Source organism: Ixodes scapularis, unplaced genomic scaffold (genome assembly GCF_016920785.2).
Source record: "Ixodes scapularis isolate PalLabHiFi unplaced genomic scaffold, ASM1692078v2 PGA_scaffold4__175_contigs__length_147842914, whole genome shotgun sequence".
NCBI classification, from domain to species: Eukaryota; Metazoa; Arthropoda; class Arachnida; order Ixodida; family Ixodidae; genus Ixodes; species Ixodes scapularis.
The window spans coordinates 88280215-88294935 of record NW_024609879.1 but is presented as its reverse complement, the minus strand read 5'-3'; the positions used below and the strand labels follow the sequence as shown (position 1 = coordinate 88294935).

General features: G+C 45.3%; 1 protein-coding gene across 2 annotated transcripts in view; it reads left to right on the top strand.

Moving 5' to 3' along the window:
• Positions 1 to 685: 685 nt before the first annotated feature.
• LOC8050705 (phospholipase D2) overlaps positions 686 to 14721 on the top strand; it is a 75538-nt gene continuing 61502 nt past the window's right edge. For both annotated transcript variants that reach the window (XM_040219944.2, XM_040219943.2), the window contains exons 1-6: positions 686 to 841; positions 3473 to 3635; positions 5204 to 5332; positions 7146 to 7260; positions 8902 to 8967; positions 13520 to 13680. In XM_040219944.2, coding sequence (XP_040075878.1) covers positions 700 to 841; positions 3473 to 3635; positions 5204 to 5332; positions 7146 to 7260; positions 8902 to 8967; positions 13520 to 13680 — 776 coding nt within the window. In that variant the 5' untranslated portion in view covers positions 686 to 699. The remainder of the gene's footprint in view (positions 842 to 3472; positions 3636 to 5203; positions 5333 to 7145; positions 7261 to 8901; positions 8968 to 13519; positions 13681 to 14721) is intronic.

Sequence of the window (14721 nt, the reverse complement as noted above, 5' to 3'; positions counted from 1 at the left end):
TTAACAATATTTTTAGTACCCATTGTCAATGGAACCTACTCTGACCAGAGTCTTATTTCTAAAAATGAGGCTTCGTGTTTCTTTTGCACCCCATTTATTATTTTTGCAACAAGGTAATAAGTAATATGCTGCAGTATCTAAGAAGAAGCTTCAAACATTGTCAAATATGACCTCATTTAGCAATGCAGTCACTTTTTCATTTGGAAGTGACGTGCTCGCAGGTGTTGACATCGGCTCCAAAAGTGTCAGTGGCTGCGCCAAGACAATATTCTGCCTGCTACAGAACCTGTTACAAAAGGTCAAATGCCGCTTCCATCACTGGAGTAATCTCGACCACCTGAGGTGCATAGCTGGAGAAGACCTGGGCCAGTGTCGGTCGTCGCTGTCTCTACCAAGACTGATTGAAGTAAAATTTCTTCTTTGCAGGCAGAAGTTCAGCTTAATAAAGGTTCTGCTATTTTTATTTTTACCGTTGGTCTATGCCACGTTGGTGACAGTATGTGTGCCACCTGTTTTAGAAAATTTTTGTTTCTATGTTTTGGTGCAGCGAGTCTGCAAATGTTTGTTTGTCTGTTTGTCCTGCAGAGAGTACATACGTGCTCTGTTTTTGATTCTTGCCGTAGTCGACGTCGGTGAAAGGCGATGGCGTTATTGAATGAGTGGCGCTCTTTCTCATGCAGCAACGTCAATGAGAGTGCGATGGGCGAGGGGAAGTCAACGGATGCCCTCGGCGCGCAGGAGGATCCGGACTTTGAGGAGCTCCGGCCGCCGGAAGGCGAACTGGAAGACCTGGACGAAGTGGACCTGCAGCCTTGCCTGAATGGGGAAGACAAATCTGGCGGTGAGCGAGTGCGGACTCTATGCGCTGGAGCAACACCACCTAAAAGACAAGGGCGGCGCACGCCATCGTCGTTGGTGGATCTCCGACCCGCCTTAGGAGGCAAAGGCCCCGGAGCTCGACGAGAGATGCCGCAGAACGGCAGGGCCATCTTGCCGTTCCGCGTCACGCTCATTGTCGGACACTGCACGATGCACCAGCGGCGATGCCAATGCTAGCTAGGCAGGCCTTGCCTTCTAAGCCCCAGCAGTGAGCGCAGTTCTACGCGTGTCCTCGGAGTGACCTATCATTTTGTGGTTGCCCTGTGGCCGTGCGTAGGGTACCTGTGCCGCTTGGGTGGAGTTAAGAGGCAAGGGATGTTGTTTGTGTGACCCCAGTCTAGCAGGCATAAAAGAAGGAGCACTGTATGTGACACAGATGTGAGCTTGGATTCTAGAGTTAACTCCAGAAGGCCCAATGCAGAGCCTTCTGCATCGAGCATTCTGCATCATGTTGAACTTTGTGCATCAGTTAGGTGCCAAAGGAACTCTTCACTGGCTTAGTTGAGGTCTTTCATTTTGAATTCATTCGGCTCAATCGAAGCAAAGCTTTGCTAAACCTTGTGCCTGTTTATTGCCAAAGGAACTCTCTGCTAGTCAGTTTGGGGTTGCCCGTTATGAGCTGATCCAGCACAATTCGTCGCTTTTGAGGGATGTCTATGGTCGGTAACAGGCTAAGAATTCAGTAGATGCTCCGCCTCCAGCACAAACTTTCTGCCTTTGATAACAGTTCGTAGCACGTCCATCCAAAACTGTGCAGAAGGTGATGAGTGCATGATAAAGGCAGAGCATCTACTGAATTTTCAGCCTGTCACCAGCTACAGTGACACACAGGGACGGATTTAGGGGGGGGGGGGGGGGGGGGGGGGGGTCCGGATGTCCTGACCCCCCTTTTGATTTCTGCTTGTGTAAATTTTAGGGCGTAAAACGAAGGACAGGGGGAGAGGGTTCCTAAAAATATGGTACGCTGACCAACACCTGACCCCCCCCCCCCCCCTCAGGAAATTCCTGCATCCGCCCCTGGTGACACTTATGGCAGAATGTTGTTTATTGATTGGACTGAACCCAGAGTAAAATCAGTCCATCTAGAGCTGGACTGGGTCTAATTTCCAGCTTGATCCGTCTGGGACCATTTCCATAATCCAGACCCTCACTCACTTGGGAGGGATAGGATACCTCGGCGTGCACTCCCTGTGGAATAGCGTTGATACAACTTGTCGTGCTGCCATGTTGGTAGGAATTCGGTAGCAGCAGCCTTAAAAGCAATTCTTTAATGCTGGGATGGGTACAGGGTTTTGGCGGGATTGAAAAGTGTGCGATGTGAGGGAGAAATTCGAAATTTTAGTCAAGGGTGTGCTATAAGATTGCCAACTGCACACAGTTAAAGGCTGTGGTGTGAAATATTTTCCTCCGGAGCTGAGAGTTTTTCACTTCCTCTTTTTTTGTGCCTACCATTGGGGCAGGGAAGGAGGATACATGAGGGAGACTCCTCGGAGAGTATTTGGATTTGCTGTACTCATGTGCAGCCATTCAAAAGTTGGAAAGGGTAAAGATAGAAACTGTTAGTTTACCTTTAAGGTTATTACAAAAACAAGTGATGATTACAAAAGAAAAACAAGCACTTTTTTTTGCATGCAGTGCTAAGTAAATTAGCATTTAATTGAATTTTATTACATAACCACAATATGAATGACTCTTGTTTATTGTGCTAGTTAGGTAGAGTATCCTATTCACTGATCTGTATGCAGCTTGGCCACCTTGTGCATTCTACCATTTTGTTTGTTGCTTTTGGGATTGCTAGTTTGGTAACACGAAACTTTGCTGGCTTGCCTTTTTCTCAGTGCATAAATATGAGTTGCCTTCTCTTTTGCCGTGCTCATAGTATGTACTTCAAAACGTGTGCACGAGCGCTTGTATGTTGTTGTAGTATGTTGAAACAAGGCAGTTCACTAAGCACATCAAGTTTAGTACTGCTATGATATCACTCTTCTGGCCTTTACGAACTAGAAATCTTCTAACAACGTAAGATTGTAATCGCGGCTAGAGTTATTGACATGAAAGGCTATCAAGTAAATGGCACAAGCTTTGCACATGCAAGGAGCAAAGCATGCATTTGGCTAATGTCATTATTAAAAAATGTTAGACATTACCCAAGTAATCTTTGAATCAAGCGGTTGTTGCAACAGTTATTTTTGCATTCACAGTACCTCATTTTGGTTGCTATGTGAAATATGGCATTTTCATACTTTTTGCTGGATGACCTATTGTTTTAAAGCATCCAGTGATGCAATTAACCATCAAGTTTATGCACATTGTTTGCATTTTCAACAGCTACCAGTGCCAAAAAAAAAAAAAAATCTAACATTTTGGTATAGAGACAATCACAGAAGCAATCAAGTTCAAATGAGTGTCATAACACAAAAAGAAATGAACCAATGGGTTGCCACCAGGATCGCTGGTAGCAACCCTAGAAGTCTGACGTCAGGGGAATGAGGTTTCTTTCCCCTGCTGTCATCATCTAAAGCTAAGCTGTGTTTGAAGGGATATTTCTAGTCTTTTAGATTCTTACATTGTTAACCCTGTTCTCGATGCCCAGTGTTGCTTGGAGCGAGGAGTTACGCGTTCTCTCGCGTCCACGAGCCCAACTGCAGCCTGCTCAGGCCCAGCGACCGCCTGCTTGTACCCAACTGCGCCCTGGAGGTGAAGATTGTGGCCGTGGAGCGAGACCACAGCAGCACCCACATCATCTACCCCAACCTGTGCGTTTGTGGCAGCCCGTTTCCCCTCCCCTCATAGTCAGTCATCCTCTGTCTGATAGTGCCCCGAGAATCCTTCTGCAGTCTCATTTGCTAGTGCCATTTCATTGGTTCTTTGTTATTTGCTCTACTAGTATCCTCCTTAGTATCCATCCGTCTTTTCTGCACTCATTCTTCAGTGTCGTTCTATAATAAATCATCTTCTAAGCGTATTCCATTGTCTATTTCTCTTGTTCTCTTTTGTCATCTTTAGTCATCTGCTCTTCAAGTATCCTTCTGAAAATCCTTCTTCCGTCTTCTTCCACGCTCATTACTCAGTGTCATTCCGTAGTATGTCATCTTTTAGTCTTATTCCATTGTCTATTTCTGTTGTTTCCTTCTGGTATCCTCTCTTCTAGCACCCTCCTGGAAATCCTTCAGCAGTCTCATTCTTCCGCACCATTCTCCTTTATCGTTCCGTGGTATCATTGTTTGTCGGCACTTCATTGTGGCTTCTGTCCCCTCCTTCTGTTGTCTGCTCTTGTGTTATCCCTTTGTAGTCTGCTGCCATGTGCTGTCATGTTCTGCAAAGGGCTGCATGGGACATGCACCCCATATATTGGCACACTTGTCACTGCCTGCAGAAAGAAATGCCTTCTGTTGGGTCATCTGCATGAAAACTAACTTCATTTGCATAATGTGGCATGAATATGCGGCACTAAACTGTATTTGCAAGCACACCGCACAAACATTTTGTGCCTTCTGAAATCACAGGGATTACATGGGTGTCCTCTCCTAGTCCTGCCTTACAGAACCCCTTTTAAGGCATGCATGTCGAAAGGAGGAGTGAAAGAAGGAAATGTAAAGAGTGAGAGGGGTGGCTACCTTTTGGCACAGATGGGCCTCTCCCACTCCTGCTTGTGACTTTTGCCAAACATATTTATGGTCTACTGGTTGTCGTCTGCTGCTTGTTTTCACATACTTCAACCACTATCTGCTTCGGCTATTACGAGGCAGAGGCTAAGGTCAATGATGAACTTAGGTCTGAGAGCATTGCAGCTTTTGACTAGGTGATGCTGTATGCATCACAGCAAAGGAGGAATTTGTATTGCTGTCAGCGTCTGTTGAACTGCATCAATAACCGATTAAGAAATGTGTTTGTACATGTCATGCCAAGAATGTGCCCCTGTAACGTCTGTGCTGAGGGTGTGTTTCTTGCAAACCCTTTCAACATTTAGAAATACTGACATAGGTAAAGGTGAAATGGTTGTACAGTGGCACGTAAAAGATCACTAATGATTTTATCTTGATATAAAATAATTAAGTCTCTAATTAAGCAAGATATGCTTGTAATTTCTCATTGAATGGTGCCTTGATCAGACTGGCAGTTATAAAAAAAAAACTAAATGCTTGTTGTTGTTTTTTTGTTTAGGCCATTAAGGTACTACTTTGTGTATTTATTTTTTGTCTTGGCACTTAACCTTTGTTCTGTCGCCTGCTTTCCTCGTGTGGAGCCCTTTTTTGGCTATTCCTGATGGGGTAATAAACTGGCTGTTTATTGCGTCAAAACTGTCATACGTGTTCTTGTGCAGGTATGTAATAGAACTGCGCCACGGCGACTTCCAGTGGACCATCCGTCGGAGGTACAAGCATTTTCAACAACTGCACCAGCACCTGCAGATCTATAGGGCAGCCATGGCAATACCACTGCCCACAAAAAGGTAAGACTCTCTCTCTCTGAACCTACATGGTCGACACTTTGGGCCGGATCCACGCTGGAGCGAGTCCCAATTTTCTGCCGTCCCACCTGTCCTCCCGTGGCACTAGTTAGCCGGATTTTGTTAAATTTTCCTCGGATAATTTGCACCCATTCCCCCGGGGTAACTAAATGGTTGCCGACGGAATGTTACCACCTTGGGGAACCTACCGTAATATAGCGAGCATTGCCCACCTGAAATCTGGAGGTTATCTCGGAAAATTGGGGGATGAGCAAGGAGCGAAAATGCATAAGGGGCGCACAATAGAATGGACTTCTCCATTTTGCACCGAGGTGCTCGGAGAAGGTGCTGAGTGGAGCACCACTTTTGTTGTAACCACTGGCAGGGTGATAACGGGAGGATGTGTCTTCGTAACGCCTGGCCTCTAGGACATGCTCCATGCCTGCTGTCCAGTGTTGGGTAAAGTACATCTAAAGAGTGCTCAAAGTAAAAAGTACAAAGTAAATGAGAGGTTATGTACCTCCAGTAAAGTAGTGAGTGCACTGGGTGCAATGAATTTAAAGGGAAGTGTTATAAATAGGACATACTTTCAAAGTAAAGTAGTCGAGCCCGGTTATATCACACCCTAGTATTTCGAATTATTCTTTATATCGAACATCCCTTTGAGAATCACATGTAATAGTATAAAAGTGTTGTTTTTCTGTATCGAACTCCCATGGCACGAACACTCGAAAATATAGCGAACGAAGCACGGCCGCCCTTCGCCTCTCCCGCAGTCGGATTGCGCCGGCGGCGAGCGCATAGCTCAGGTTGCGTGGCTGGCAGACGACCAGGCTAGCATGCACGCACGGGGGCACGTCTGTGCATGCAGCGAAAAAGGAGTTGTGGGAAAAAGGAGAGACAGGGGCAACCGTAAATAAAAAATGGAGAATAGCAAGGGGAAGGGCATGCGCGCGTGTAGGGAGGACTTTCCCTTTCCCCACGCTCGGCGAGGGGAAAGGGAAAGTGACCGGGCACATGGGACGACACCACCGGAGGAGGTAGGAAGTGTGCGCACTTTCCAGGTTGGCAACAGTCCCTTTGTTCTCATATCTTCCCATCCTGCCGCAATCGCAGTACGTTTTCTCCGACCCGGCGTGTTTCGTTTTGTTCCGTTCTGCAAGCTAGAGCTCGTGCCGGGAGATGCACTTTCACGCACTCCAGAACAAAAAAGAAACAAAAGCGTTCGGAACGAAATGGTCAGATTTCTATTTTGTTCCAAATGCTTCTGTTCACGCACCCAACAGTGCGTGAACGCGACGCCAATGCCCAACGACTTCGCTGTGACTGTACTGCGGATGTGCGCGGGAGTGCTCAATTTTTAATACATTAGTTTGCTATACCAGCAGTCAGGTTTTACACTTATTACGAGGATGGGGTAGAAATCGCTCAAATTTAACCCAGGCACACTGTCTGGCCCCTTTTTCTGGCCCTTTCATAACTTGAGTATTTTTTCCGAGTTCTCTGAGATAGAAAAAACGGTATAACGACCGTCCAGCTACCGTACCAGATTTGGCAGCTCTGTGCTGGTAAGGTGTTGTACGAAATGATATCCAGACGTGCCATTGAAGTAGTTTGCATCTATGTTTTCGAAGGAGAATTGGAATTTCGGATGACTCTGAAGTCTTCGAGGCTAATTTTTTTATGAATGGCTGGCAAGCAGATGCTCGCACGTACGGGCTCTTGCCTATCCTTGCGAGCCACCCAGAGTACCTTAAGTTTCAGTAATAAAGATTATTATTATTATTATTAATTTGTGCCGTGCTCCCCTTTGCAGGCATCGCGAGAGACGTCGTAGCTACCGCGAGGACAACACCAAGAAGAGGCCGCTGCCCCGATTCCCCAAGAAGCCCGAGAGCTTGCTGTCACACGACGAGGTCCAGCAGAGATCTGTGAGTGGCTTCCCTTCAGACATTCAGCTGGGGTGAAGGGGCACCTTTTCGTTTTCCCTAGTAGGGAACTGTCGGTGTATTTTCCCTAGTTGTGAAATACAGACTAGAGTCTGCAAATTGTACACATTTAAAAAATTGAAGTTTGCTTGGTGCAGCCTACATGCAGGTGCCGACTGTACAAGAATTATTTTTTTCAAGATTGTTCTTTATGACCAGATTGGGAATGACAGATTACGCTAATAGTAGTGATTTCTGTTTATATAAGGAAAACTTTTTTTCTGCCATTATTTGGCCCTGCAGGCTATACACCGGATGTGGACTATAGACAAGGAGGTATGACATAGTTTAATTTAAAAAATGAGAAATACCCACCCTTTTCTTTTTCTTTTTAACAGGGGATTGTTAGAGAAATGTTTTAGGTATCAAGTAGGGATGTTGCAAACTTTTGTCGAACCTCGAGGTTCAGCTGGTTTGGCGAACCTTCGACGAAGTTCAACTCGTAAGCAGTGTTGCCACGTTTCTACACAAAAATTTTGAATTATGTGGAAACAAGTAATGTATAAAGTGGTTGCTTTTCTATTTTATAAAATTATTACCAATCTTCAGACAGTATAAAAGTAAATATGTATACTTCATTGCTTTTATTAGTTTTTTAATGTCAAAGAATGCTGGCACTTTTCCTCTGCCAAGTGGCATCAGCTCGTTTTCTATACGCGTGTACGCAAAAGTCGGAGCTTTTGACGAACCTTTGTCAAACTTCATCTTAGAAGTTTGGAAATGTCAACCCTATTCAAACTCAACCCCTGGCAGGGTTGCGACATCTCTAGTATCAAGTACAGGTATTCTAATTTGGGGAAAAATGTTGAAAATCCGTTTTCCCCAAAAATGGGGATATTGAGCAATTTTCTTGGAGGTACCAAGTGCAGACACTCTAATTGAGGAGTAATGGGGAACATTCGCTTTTCTTCCCAAACAGGAAACTGCCAGGGAAAGTTTTCTTTATGTATAAAGTACAGACACTGTAATTGAAGAATATTGGGAATATCAATTTCCCTTAAATAGGAATTGTCACAGAATTTTCTTAGAAGTTCCAAGTATACATTCTAAATGTACAAAGTGAGGAATGCCCATTTTTTCCCTAAATAGGGAGCTGCTAAATAATTTCTTCAGAAGTGTCAGAGGATGTATGTTCGGTGCTTCTTGCTTTTGCTAGAATCGCTTAGCATGGTGTTAGTCTTGCTAGAGACTGTTTTTTTGAGACATGCCAGGGATCTTTGGAAAGTTTTCTTGTTCTATACATGACGTTTCGTGTTTTCAAAATCTAGTTTCAGAGTTATTCGGGGAGTAAATTTCGGAGTTGTAGTCTACAGTTTCCTCGAATTATAAATTTTTCTGGATTGTAGCTTTGAATGTTAAGGAGAAATAAAAATACTCCTTATTTGAAAGAGGCTGGAAATAGAGCTTATTTCTGTATCGGTTTACGAAACGCTCCTGCAGACAGCATTAGCTCACTCCAGTATGAATTAGTTTGTTCTGAGCTGAAATATTTAGTGCGGTGAACTCATTATAGGCTGCCTATGCCATCGTTTGTTGTGTGGACTCGTAAAGTTTGTAACAACGGTTGGTACATTTGAATTGCAGGAACAGTTGGAGGCTTACCTACGTAATCTGATGATGGTTCCTTCCTACAGGATGAATCCACACACGGTAAGCTGGCACTCTTTCTTGTCTTAATGTTGCCCACCGTGACAGCATGTGCCAGATGGTAGAATACATGTAGCACTTGCGAGGCCCCTTTTAGATTGTTCTTTTCAATGCAGTAATGCGACCTACGCTGGCAGTTCTGAGCATGACTTTGCATGTCGAATAAATGTGTATCAGATTCTTTTGAATTACCGTAATGTTCCGAAAGAATGTCCACCCAAAATGAAGAGACAAATGGTGAAAAATATGGAGTGGGTTATCTTTGGGGATGTCAGAGCAAATCTTTATCAAAAATGAATGATAAACAACACCCTGGCACTGGCCACAAACCACGTGACGTGGAAACCAATCCCGCAGATTGCAGAGACCGCAAATTTGTGTTTCACGATGCGATAAACACGCGGGAATTCGCCGCAGACTCCTGTGTCACGGGAAAGGATACCGCAGGTTGCGGACGCAGCGGATTGGGTTTCACGGTGCAAAGGACCCTTCGGGATCCCGCCGAGAACTCGCATTTTACAAGAACAAATACCTCGAATCGCGGACGCAGCAGATTCAAGTTTTATAGTGCAATAAAGACATGGGAACTTGCTACAAACTTGCCTGTCACGGGAACCCATATCGTGCGCGCAGATTGCAAACAAAAACGCAGGAATCCGCTACAAACTTGTATGTTGCAAGAACAAATACTGCAGATCGCGAACACGGCAGAGTCATATTTCGCGATGGAACATATATACGCGGGACCAACTTGCGTAAAATCGAGATTGCGTGCACAGTTCTCAGACAAAAACGCGGGAATCCGCTACAAACTTAATGTCACGGGAACGGATGCTACAAATTGCGGACGCAGCAGATTCGCATTTTACAGTGCAACATACACGCGGGAACAACTGGCGTGTTATGGGAGCTGATATCGCGCGCGCAGATTGCGGACAAAAATGCAGGAACTTGCCATGAAGTCGCTTGTCAGACGTGCCGGTACAGCAAATTGCGCAGTTGATGCGATTCCCGTCGGACTTCGCGTGACCTTCAACCGGAATTGGGCTGGGCCATCATTCAGAATTTCTGTGAGAGATATTTAGCCAGAAAAACGGGATGGGCAATCTCTCGGGGGCAAGCATTCTGTCGGAACTTTATGGTAATCGTTTTTGTATCGTCTCCAACTTACCACTGACTGCAAAGTTTCCAAAGAAGAAAAAGAATTTTGCATTGGATTGAAAAAAAATTTTGCATTTTTTTAAAGTGATACTAGCGTCATAGGTGACTTTTTGTAGGGGTTTCGGTGTCGGCGTTTGTTGTCTGTCGTCACAGTTGGGATGAAAAAACCCTTATTCTCTCCCCTCATGGCACGAGGAAAGAGAAGTTGGGTGTTTTTATTGGCCACGCCGTGCAAAGAGGGCAGAGAAGAGAGCCCTGACAACTCGCCGATAATGGCGCGACGACAAGGAAACGTCGGCGGAACGTCTTCCCCTGTCATCTGCTTACAATAACTTAAAAACAGGTGTTTTCAGAAGTTACTCGCATTATGCAAAATACCACTTTGGCAGTTGCTGTGCCTAATGGAGGGCTTTAGAGACTTGCACTGCGTTCGATTTCGCCATAACATCTCTACGACTACTTCTTGAACGCAACTCGAAACATGAGATATGTTCTGCCAAAATCTGTCGCCTTGCACCCGCTTCCCCGCAGAGCTTCACTTCGTTTCTCTGCACGAGTGCCTTTCTCCGCTCGTCGCTGAACGTCCATATTACTACGTCCCTTCACCTCCCAACAGCGCTGGGAAAACCTGCACCTTCGCTTGCGTCGGCACAGGTCATCCTGTCAATGTGTAAAGAAGGAAATGGGATAGCTGTAGCACATTCGCCCAATGGGGGCAAAAGGGTGTCGTTACATACTGTCCTCGGGAACGTGACAACACCATTTTGCCTGCATTGTGCGAACGTTCTATAGCTATCGCTTTCACTTCTTTGCACATTGTGGACAAAAACAACTACCCTTTTATATATTCCAATCTTTTGACGATACAAAAATGCCTTGGAGTTGAGGCAAAAGACTACATTATAGATTGTCTGACTAGACCCCTAGCCCCAGTCTGCATTCACAAGACGGGCAACTGTAACACTATAATGAAATATGGCGGCATGAAAACTGCAAATACACTTGTGTTTGTAACATTTCAAGAGCTGCAAACTGATACTCGAAAGAGTCACGTGCAACTCACGAGCAACTGGCCTCTCAATAACAGATTGTAGCTTTGCTACAGCTTAAATATCATCATGTTTACAAGAAATGGCTTCTCATTAAAGCATTTATATCTATAATGATCCCAAAAATATGATGCAGCGTAATTATGGCTGGTGCCATGTGCTCTATTTCATCATCTGTGAAATACTGAATTTTGAGTTTGAAGCTAATTCGAAGAGAATAGTGGTTTTGGCAGAATATTTTGGAATCAAATATGGTGTGGTTTCTCCAGGCCTTCTACTACCATCTATCATGCTTAAACGAAAATTTAGCTGAACTCGTGAAGGTTGTTCTCAAACTTCCACTTGTCCACTTCTAAGCTCAGTTAATTTTAATGTAGCTATATTTATTAACTGTGACATGTAAATTACTAAATTGTTGCAGATACCCTAATCGAAGGGATTTGCGAGTCTGATTTCTTTATGCAAATATGCTTTCCTATATTTCAAATTTGACCCTCCCGAAAGAAAACAAGCAGGAATGATGACCGCTGGTTGTCAAGACGTTGCTGCCTAACACATTCTCCTGTGTAATCGCGGCGAACTAGCCCCGTTGAGTGCGCTTCTCACCGAGCACCTGGACACTGCGAAGAAGCAATACCCGCTGAGCCCACGAGCTCCGCGGCTATTGCTCCTTCGCAGTGTATAGGTGCTAGGTGAGAAGCGCACTCAACAGGGCTAATTCACCGTGATTAATACCTCGAAAAGCATGAATATCGCAGTTCATCTCGAAGCAAATATTGAATAGCATATTATTCTAAACTGCTATGCAAAAATCTGAATATTCGCAAAACACTAGCCCTATTAATGAAAAGATTAAAGGCCCGTTCACACTCTTGCGACCGAGTACGACTGAGAGAGACGAGATCTCTTACAACTTCTTAAATGTTTCTAGAATGAGGGAACCCACTGACATTGTGGCGCCATCTATGCGGTGACCCTAGAACTGCATTTCACAAAAGCGAAGGTTTTGCGGGATTTCCGAGGTCAAATGTGCGTAATACCCATAGAAAGGCTCGTTTATAACATTGACAAAAGCTTTTCGAGCCAAAAAAAGAAAGGATATTGCGCGAGAAATAAAAAGAAATATGCCGGACCGCCGAGTTTACACTGCTTCCCAATAGATGGCGCCAGTGTGTTCTCTGGTTTAAGAAGTTTTAAGGAACTCAGGTTTAAGAGGTCGCAAGCAGTCGCAAGAGTGTGAACGAACCCTTAAGTGCGCAGTCTTTTGGTGGTAGCTAATCATGTCGTCTAACACCGAAGGCTGTGATGCAGAAAAAGGAAATCTTTTAGTTAAAGGAACAGACGCAGAAGGGGATGACTAAAAGTCGCTCCCTTTCGACTAAACAATTTTTTTTTCTGCACCACTGTTTGGGGTGTTAATTGGCATGATTAACTAGCTCTATTGTACCACTTAAATTGACCCTGACAGTAAAGGTTGGTGAATTGCATGAATTTTTACTCACATTGGTGAGTTTATTGATATGTCCAATGATTGTTTATCACATCTGGTTATCTCACTGCTTAGCCAGTCAGGTAAATTAATGCAATTATTTTAATTTATTCATGCCACTTTTATTGATTGGGTGATACACTGCATGCAATTGGTTACCACGGAACAGGTGGCCAGAACTTGTCATGCGCCATACTGAGCTTTCGTAAATGCTGACATAAAAATTGATTGCATTCATTGGCTGATTGGTTGTCACGCATAATATTGGTGAATCCACCGATGCACTTAATGATTGTTTATTGATTGATTGATCAATCAAACACATTTTTTAAATTTACTACTCTGCCATTTTCAAAAACTGCAAGCTCAAGAGGTTTTGGCGCCGCACAGGCGAGCAGGAAGCATTTTGCCCGATGGAATGCTCCTATTGAGTGTTCACTTGCACGATGTAAGTGCATGCCCTTACCGTTATGTAGCTCTTAAACTGATAGTTTCAAAAATGGTGGATTACGGCAGGCTCGCAGACGTCCGGTTGCTCGACTCATTCTTTCCTGGGACCGTCTACTTTTCGACTTGTCCACCTTTCTGCACATGCCTTTCGATGAGGGTTTCTAGAAGTGCCCCTCGCTAATGCGCAACTAGGAGCCAAATGCTCGCTAGTGTTTGCATGACTGTTTACGAGGTCTGTATGCTTCTGCACCGCTTTACCGCATCAATTTCGAGTCCGGGACGCACTCCTCAGCTGCCATCTGAGGGAGATTCAGGTTCCTCGAGATAGTTTGAGAACCCCCGGGGATTCATTCTTTCTTAAACCCGTCGATTTACGTCCACCTCTGCGTGCGTACGTGCCTGGCAGATGGAGTTTCTGGAGGTGAGCCACCTGTCCTTTGTGGGTGCCCTGGGCCCCAAGGGCAAGGAGGGCCTGGTGTACAAGCGCTCGGGAGGACACCACAGTTCCAGGGGCTGCCTCCGGATAAACTTCCTCTTCTACCAGTGCTGCAGCCGATGGCGAAAGAGGTGCCTCTCTCCCTTACATCATTTTTTTTTTTGTCTTTGCATTTGCTTGTTGATGAAACACATCGTTCTTACCCGTTTCCTTCCCTGTTGAAATTCAAATTCAAATGTAGTCACCATCAAATATTACGAGATGTCGGGAGCACGGACAAAAGGAGCTTATAGACTCGCCTCGGAGAGTATTGATTATATTGTTTGGTTGCAACAATAACTACCGTATTTACGCGATTCTAAGCACCCCTCGATTCTAAGCACCCTCCCCCAATTCTCCAGTCGGAACGGTAAAAAAAGTTTGCACGCGAATGTAAGCACCCCCATTTTTGCGTCCGAGCGTCGGCACGCGGGCGCGCAGCGAGACTTGCGGATTGCCGTATGCTCAGTTTCAGCACCGGTGGATAGATGGCGGCACATATTCCACGACTGTCGCACCACATCGCAGCCGCCACGGCCGCCACGCGCGTCCGCCATCGTGATTAGATTACGCCATTGCGCCGCTGCCCGTCGCCAACTGTCGCCCGTTTTGCTAGTGTGCTGTCTTGTTAAGAAGTGGTTCGAGTTTGATCAGCATGAGTGCGAAGCGGAGCTCCTACACGCTAAAATTCAAGAGAATGGCGATCTTGTTTGCGGAGGAGAACGGCAACCACAACGCGGCCGAGCAATTCGGTGTTGACCGCGCTTGCGTGATCCGGTGGCGGAAAGCACGGGAACAGATCTTCAAGGGTGCTGCCACACGCAAGAAGTTTACTGGACCACGCCGAGGCCGTCACCCCGAACTAGAAAAAGAACTGTGTGAGTTTGTCCGCAGCGAAAGGTGCAGCGGCTTCGCTGTCACCGCTGACGCAATGCAAACAAAAGCCCTGGAGATCGCGACAAGGATGAATATTTCCCGTGCCGTGTTCCGCGCCAGTCGAGGCTGGGTTGAACGCATGATGAGAAGGAACGGCTTTTCTCTAAGACGTCGCACAACAATATGCCAGAAGCTCCCCCTCGACTATGAAGATAAGCTGGTGAAATTTCAGCAATACGTAATGGAGCTCCGAAGGA